This window comes from Barbatula barbatula (genome assembly GCF_947034865.1).
Source record: "Barbatula barbatula genome assembly, chromosome: 15".
NCBI lineage: Eukaryota > Metazoa > Chordata > Actinopteri > Cypriniformes > Nemacheilidae > Barbatula > Barbatula barbatula.
In genome coordinates, this window is record NC_136778.1 from 19,899,636 (window position 1) to 19,907,822 (window position 8,187).

The 8,187-nt window shown below is 37.4% G+C and overlaps 1 protein-coding gene across 2 annotated transcripts; it reads left to right on the forward strand.

Annotated features, from left to right (window-relative positions):
- The first annotated feature begins 3,186 nt into the window (after positions 1 to 3,186).
- marcksa (myristoylated alanine-rich protein kinase C substrate a) lies at positions 3,187 to 6,881 on the forward strand. 2 transcript variants are annotated; one of them, XR_013787697.1, is made up of 3 exons: positions 3,187 to 3,552; positions 4,591 to 5,835; positions 6,005 to 6,696. XR_013787697.1 is itself a non-coding variant. In XM_079475521.1 (2 exons), the coding sequence occupies exons 1-2, from the start codon at positions 3,457 to 3,459 to the stop codon at positions 5,242 to 5,244; spliced, it is 750 nt and encodes a 249-aa protein (XP_079331647.1). In that variant the 5' UTR covers positions 3,187 to 3,456; the 3' UTR covers positions 5,245 to 6,881. The 2 variants fall into 2 exon arrangements, 1 of the variants encoding a protein (XP_079331647.1); XM_079475521.1 differs by having other exon boundaries at positions 4,591 to 6,881.
- Positions 6,882 to 8,187: the final 1,306 nt, after the last annotated feature.

Here is an 8,187-nt window from a genome sequence, read left to right on the forward strand (position 1 = left end):
AAGCGGACCTCAACCTCGGTCTCTGTCAATAGCTAATCCCACATTCTTTCATTGGCTTGGACAGTAAGCCTCGCCTTCCTTCATTTGTTTGGTCACCTAAATTAGATTGAGATTTATTGACAAGCACTGTTAGACAGCTGAGGTAGACTCATGGGCGTTGGGACCATTGTATGTGGTTGGGACAGGTCCCACCCACTTTTCAAGACGAATGATATTGGACCCACTCTCACTTTTACAGTCTTTGATGTAGCGTATGTCGCTCAATTTTTATAGCGCGCTGTCAGTAAAATGCATTTTACTTGATGAATACATAAACTCCATTCCGCGGTTTAGCTTTAGTCTTGACTTCCACACTGCTACTTCCTCAAATTCATAGTCCATAAAGAATATCTTTCGACACAGCAAGGTAAATTAGATTATGTGTATAATGCTGTCTCCAAACTCAAGTTGCTCTTTTCGTATGCTCCTATTTTGGTAAATCCTGATCCGTCTCGTCAATTAATTGTGGAGGTTGATGCTTCTGAGGCAGGGGTAGGAGCGATACTCTCCCAACATACCTCCCAAGATGACAGGATGCATCCTTTCGCGTACTTCTCTCGCTGGCTCACATCCTCGGAGTAGAATTACGACATCGGTGATGGGAAGTTCATGGTCATTTTTGCACTGGTTGGAGGGCTCCAAAGTTCCATTCCTGGTTTGGACCGACCATAAAAACTATGAATACATACGCTCAGAATCAGGCTTAATTCTCGACAGGTTCGCTGGGCTCTTTTTTTTGCCATTTTGATTTTGTTATTGCTTATCGTCCCGGGAGTAAGAACGGTAGATAAAGTAGATAAAAAGATTTGAGTAGATAAAACGTTATTGTAACAAAGCTCCATAAAAGGGAAGGAAGGAGGAGGGAACCGGCGAACATTTAACAAACTTTAATAAAAAATAAACAGGGAAGTAAAGACCGGCAGCCACCTTACGGTAGACTGCTGGCCATAAACCATAAACACAAACGTAACACATGTCTGGGCCCGGTCCTCTCTCGTCAACAGTCCTGCTGCTCGTCCTTTTAAGCTCCGATCTCCTCCGTGAGATATGCGAGACCGGTGCATGCACAGCTGATTGCAACTATCACTCACGCCACCGGCCCCGCCTTACGGCTCTAGTCCCGCCTTCCTCACACCAGTTATCCAGTTAAATAATGTCTTTGGCCTGTTACTAGATTTGTTAATCATGACTGACACATAACAAAACGAGCTGAATGCAGTTGAATAATTAATATTATTTTATATGAACATGAAAAGCATGATAATAAATAATCAAACACACCTGAACAAGCAATCAGGTGAGTTTTTTTCCAGGGTTGGCGGTAAAATCTGCAGGACAGCAGCACACCAGAACAGACTTTGCCTAGGAATGGTAGTTAGGACATGGTCTAAACCCATTTACAAATATACTGGCTGGTTTAGATTGAAATATAATGATTTTACCTTGTTTGAAACGATAAGCAAAGTTTGTGTTTCGTTTTATTGCTACTTTGAGGTTTTAGTATGTGGCAGTATTTTGAATAAAACAGCTTACTGACTGCATTTCTGTCATGCATGTAATCGATTTACTAATTTGTGTGCACTATGTACTAATTTGTTTAATATTCAGTGTACTTACACTAAAGCCCACTCAAGTGCATTGGAAAAAAGATGACAGTATTGAAGACATATTGAGTATACTCTCTGTTTTATAAAAAATAAGCAGTTGTGTTTTAAGGAAAAGTCACACTTGTCAGCTCGTGATCGCAGTGTTGTTAGTTTTGTATGAAATGTTAAATTGAATAGATTAGGAAAAAACATGAAACTGTTACCACAGTAAAAAACATATCCGCTGAAGGTTAAGCTGGGAAAATTTGGAAATAATCAAGTTGGAAACTCAAAAAATTGACCACAAAAATGACAATTCTGTCATTTACTCATCCTTATGTTAAACCACTAAATTCCCTATAGCTGTCTGGACCACTTTTAAATATTTTGTTGTGTTCTTGTTCGCCCGTGACTAGTTCTCTCAATGATATTTCGTTATAAAATACTTGATGTTGACAACTGATGTAAAAGTAAAGTAGCCGTATAGATGATTTTATATCTTAATTTAGCCCTCGCTTACAAAAAGGTTGGAGACCCCTGCTATAGATGAAGATAGACAACCATATTTCAGATTGCATGAGAGTGAGTACATTTAGAAAACTATTCTATCAAATAGATAACAATAACTTGTCGAATAAACCTAATTCACACCATGTGTATTTAGAGATCCCTCTTCTCCACCTCCTATAATCTTTTTTTAACTATATTCTTGCCTCAGGCATCACCATGGAAACCCAGCTAATTCTGGTCCATAGCCGTTAAAAAGAGAAAGAGAGTTTTATATTTCTTTGAGTTTTATAATTCCTTTATTTTGTGTTGAATTTAAAAAGCTGCTTTGCAAAAAGTTATTTCTCACACTAATTATATTTATGTGAAAAACAGTGTGTAAGCCTGTTGCTTTCATTCAAATCGGTCAGTTAAATGTTATAAGAGAAGTAAAACTACACTCCCACCCATCCCAAAGATCTCTTCTAAGACCACTTACACACTAAATAAACAGATACTGTCATGTTTATCTTAGTTCATTTGTAAGCATCAGCTCTCTGAATTTTCTGGATGCTATTTTACAGTTGTTTGCTGATACAAGTCTCCAAAGTAAATGAACAATAAACTGATTCAATCAAATAAACCTAAAATATGTAAATATAAAATGTAATGTAACTAAATATATTGTATATACTAAATGTTTCAAACATTGATGTACATTTACATTTAGCAGACGCTTTTATCTATATCTTTTTATTTATAGTTCGGGGAGCAATAAGCGATATGTCATACAAAGAGTAGTAGTACATTAGGTGCCAATACAAAGTTACTAGTTTCGCAATATAAAAACGATTTCCCCAACTAATCTTTTAACATGACGCTACAGTTTTTTAGATTTACTAGCTGCCTGTCTCTTCATTGTTCATTCCAGATTTTTAGGACGCGCCTATTTTCAGAACACGAGCTTTGATTGGAAGATTTAGAATGTAAGGCGCGCCTTCTGTTTGAGGGTCTAATCTGATTGGCCAGCTACGGATGTTGATGACGTCATCACGCGGAATACCCATTCATTTTTGCAGTTGGGCGTTGGACGCGGCATCTCATTGGCAACAAGGGAAATTTCTTCATTTCAGTCCGTAGCGGCACAGCCATAAATCTAGGCTTTATAATAGCTACATCTACTTTCTAGTGTTTTTATAGCGTTCACCAAATTTCTTCACTGAGACTGGACCCTGATTGCGTTCTGCGTTCACTTTTAGTGCGATTACAGTCTAGATAGTGTGTTATTTCCAGAAAGAGATTTGTTGGTCTTTGTTCTGTGTTGGGTTCTTTGTTGGATAGAAACATGGGAGCGCAATTCTCTAAGACAGCTGCAAATGGAGAGACTGTGGCGGAAAAACCCGGAGAGGCTTTGGCTTCACCATCTAAAGCCAACGGGCAGGTAAAAAACGATGTTTTGTTGAAGCATTCATATATCGATTCATGATAGCATCGATTCATAACATTTGTATATTTAGCGAATGCTTTGAAGTTCACATCCAGCCACTAAAAACGAACCGTTAAACAAATAATATTAAGCATTTAGGGGAAGTAGCGTTATTAGAACGAGGTCGAGCAATATTTTAGCGTTCAAGTGTTTAAAAATGCGGCTTTGATAATGCGTTATTTTCGCGCTGGTTTATGCTCCGTTCAACCATACAAACTGTAGAACAATTATTTTTTTATGTATTGCTTTAACTTGTTTAGTCCTTTGTTTTTGCCAGGGAAATAGGTTATTGTTAGACTAACAATGACTCGCCACGCCTTTGGTCTCAAATGCGCGGAAGATGCTGCTGATCAATGCAGCTTCTTCTACGACGAAAATCATAAAACTTATTAATGAGCGGAAAGTGGACCTTTTACGCCTTTTAGGTTTGTTTCATTAAATATTCAAATGAACCGATGCACCGTAATAAATACGAAAATCAGCTGGCAAGCTTCTTGCTGGAGCTTCAGATTTTTGGAAGCGGGTTTGATTGGAGACACAGCGCCTTCTGACGGTTTCGACGTGTAAATGCGTCTCAACTCGTATCCGCGGGAAGCGTATTACGAAAACATAGAACCGCAGCATGATGTAGTGGAATGAAGCATATTTCAGACGTGCATAACAAACCCTTGAGCACAGTCATTGTTTGGATATGTGTGTTTTTTGCTGGAAATGTGGGAACGTGGGGGGACAGAGCCCAGGGAAGCAAAGTCAAGGGGGACGGAGTTGCATCTAAAAATGTAGAAACGCAATGCACGTTAATTTTTGTGCATTAAAAATATAAAATACTTTTAAATGTAATGTCAGTTTTATTATACTCATATATTCAGCCTCGTATACACAGACATGTGGAAGTATCTGCACATCCAGTGTTGTAAATATGAAGAGGCTGAAGATGTTAATTGAAGTAATGCTTCATGTTTGCTATGGAATAATCTCGATGTTTTGCTTCAGGAAAATGGTCATGTGAAGGTGAACGGGGACGCATCTCCAGCAGCTGCTGAGGGCAAAGAGGAGGTTCAAGCCAATGGCAGCGCTGAAACCGAAGAGGCACCGAAAGAAGAAAAAGAAATAGCTGAGGATTCTTCTGCTGAAAAGAGCCAAGAGGGAGAAAAGGAAAAAACAGGACCAGGTGCTTCCACTGAAGAGGAGGCTGCAAAAGCTGATGATGGTGCCACTCCTTCCACCAGCAATGAGACACCCAAGAAAAAGAAGAAGCATTTCTCCTTTAAGAAATCCTTCAAGTTAAGTGGTTTTTCTTTCAAAAAAGCCAAAAAGGAGACAGGAGAAGGTCAGGGTGTTGAGGAGGCAGTCAGCGTGGAGGCAAAAACAGAGGGAGCTGAAGCTGCAGAGTGTGATATGTTGAAAGAGACCAAAGCAGCAGAGGAGTCAGCGCCTGCCACAGACAGTCCCAGTGAACCCAAACCTGAGGTGACGCCAGCGGAGAAACCAGAAGAGGAGCCCAAAGATGAAGTGAATCCAGCAGAGCCACCGATTGCTGAACCCACTCTTTCTCCAACCGAGGCACCTGCACAAGAGGAAACTTCTCCTGTGGCACAGGAAGTGGAATCCAGTCCAGTTCCCGCTGCGGAATCCACTGCTGAGTAACTAGCATAATGCACACCAATTGAAAATGGGGAATTTTTTTAAACAAAAAACATTCCCTGTTGCCTGGTAAAGTGGTACCTCGACAGGAGGCGTTGGAGAACTTTGTTCGCAACCAGGGATATTAAATTTTTTGGTAACATGTTACAATAAGGTTGTATTTGTTTCAGTAAATGCATTAACTAACATAAACTAATAATGAGCAATATAGCATAAAGATTAATTTCAGATTCAGATATAAAGCTTCATTTCAGCATTTGTACATCTTTGTTAATGTTTGTTACAACATTGGCATTTTTTCATGTTAGTTCTGGGGCATTACTAATGTTACCAGTAACAACATTGCCATTTTTAAAATGTATTAGTATATGCTGAAATCAACATTAACTCAGACCGTGTCGAGACCAGACACGACCAATATGGAGAAAATGTAAAATTATGATGGGTACTAATGCGTTTCTAATTTCATTTGTCGTGTCCGGTAGACACAGTGTAAGATGAATAAATGCTGTAGAAGTATTATTTATAGTTCGTTCATGTTAGCTAACACATTAACTAACTGTTAACAAATACAAACTTATTGTTACCTTTTTTGTACTCCCCTTCCCTTCTCCATCTCACTCCACCCTTTTCTCAAGTCATTTCTCAAGCTGTGAGAGCGGTGTTTTTGCATCAGTATTACCTGTTTTTATTTTAGCATTTTTAAATAAATAAAATTTGGGCATAGACATGCCTACGGAGTAAGGGAGTTTGGGAATAGGAGTTTTTTTTACTTTTGGTGCCTCAGAATGATACAACTTGGAACATACTATCACATGAAGAGCAGTCCAAAAACAAACAACCATCCAACAACCAATTTATGTACCACGATTAGTTGAACTCTGAAAACATGCTTATATAATTCCCAGTGCTAAATTCCATGATTTTAGAATGATCTTAGAAACGTTCCACTTCTCTTTAGCTTCAACTGTCAGTGATTTTCATAGAAAACAGTTGTATAGGTGTCATGGTGTACTGCCATTTTGGAGTTTAATACAGTGTAAGTATGTATAGGAGGGATGTTTTAACTGTGATTATTGTACAAATTAAATCGTGATCTTCAGAAGCACATGCAGCTCTTGTACCACAAAGCTTGTTTTGTAAGATAAAGTCATCCGAAAAACCTTTTGAAGCGATTTTTGAACTAAAACTTTCACATGTGACCTGGTTCCTGTTTACATAATGTGGTTTGATTACAATAGATGATGCTTTTTGAGTGGTCCTTGACAAAATTAAGGAATCATCACATGCAATATTTGTGTAGCATCTTGTCTTTTTTCTTTGTAAATACTGGAAAAGCTTTGACCTTTTTGGTTTAGCGATGGATCGTAACTTGGCTAACAAAATTGCTTTGCTGAAGGTGTTCTAATTTTCTGTGAGCACACTAAAGGCAAAATAAATGTGAATAACCTTTGGAAACGGCTTGTCTTATTGATCAAGATACTGTTCCATATCCATTTACAGTGTGCCACGTTCTGCTTCCTCTGAACGTCTCTATAAGAGTAAGAAACTTTTATAAGCTAAAAGCTACTTTTCAAAATTATGATCTGTTTTTCTGAATTTACTATTTTGTATTTGTTTTATTCTGACAACAAAACTGCAAAAAGGGGTTTCTAATTATTTGTTACTCAGTTTTTTTTACTTGCATTGTGCTGACAATCCGTAAAAAAATTGAACTCGAATAACATTCAGTCTCTTCCAGTATCTTTCTCTGAAATATTTATCATTATAATCTGAAAAAGGTCAGAATGTTACAGGTCAGAATACTGTGTCATTTCAATCTTTCTTTTTCATGAACTGTATCAACATGACCTCACTATCTTACAATTTCAAAATTGTACATATTATTCATATTTAAACACACATCTACAAATTTACAAGATAACGTTATGGCAAATAATGGCTCGTACACAGTCTTTTATCATAATCAGAGGAACAGATAAAACTACATAACCACATGTTATATGCTTAGATTGTTTCTGTATGAGGGGAATTTATCACATAGTTGTCTCTATCTCTCTGTCCTGCACTGAGAAAACCCTCAACATCTTTTATCGTCACCTTCAGAGGAAAAGATACAAATGGTAACTTTAGGTAACCCGAGATGGGCTAAACTCCAATATATAATCCAACAAGTTCATGTGTACATTCATACATATTCAGCAAAGTACATTGCAATGTACATAGAATGCATGTATACTGTATCCTAAAGGAAAACTATTCGGAGAATAATAAATCTAACTCGAATTAGCGAGTAGCTAATAGGATTGATAGTTTTTGTGTTTTTGAAATTGAACCCCACACTCAGTTTAACGAAAAAGTTAAGGACTCACCATAACTTTAATGATGAAAATATGACTAGTTTCTACAATTTTTCAAAAAATTCAATTCAGGACACGGATTAGGGAGTCATTTAAAGGATTGTTTCATTCGTAAAATGTGTGTTCCCTAAAAATGACCACAATGCAATGCAAAAACCAGGGAGCATCGCTGCTCCTAACATTTCTGCAAATCACATTATATTAAAAAGCTGTTAAACCGAAATCAACGAGCCAACTTAATAAATGCCATTAAATGTGACAAAACCTTTGAAAGGACAAACATTTACATTATTTTATATGAAGACACACTTAACCAGACAATTAATTTTTTTCAGTTCCATTTTATTTTTATAGTGCTTTTTACAATGTTTCAAAGCAGTTTACAGGAAAGATAGAAAAACAGAAAGAGGTTGAAAAGAATGATTTTGTGACCGATATCAGACAGCAGAGGAATATTTTGGTATGGATAATAATAAAGGCGTATGATTATTGTTGGGTATTAGGTTGGGGTTAACGGGATAGTTCATCCAAAAATGAAAAATCTGTCATCATTTACAAACCTTCAGGTTGTTCATAACCTGTATAC

Excerpts from the sequence above, each read along its gene's own strand:
- marcksa (XM_079475521.1), top strand. The coding sequence starts at position 3,457 with ATGGGAGCGCAATTCTCTAAGACAGCTGCAAATGGAGAGACTGTGGCG. Across the intron at positions 3,553-4,590 it reads CATCTAAAGCCAACGGGCAG|GAAAATGGTCATGTGAAGGT; the intron begins GTAAAAAACGAT and ends GTTTTGCTTCAG.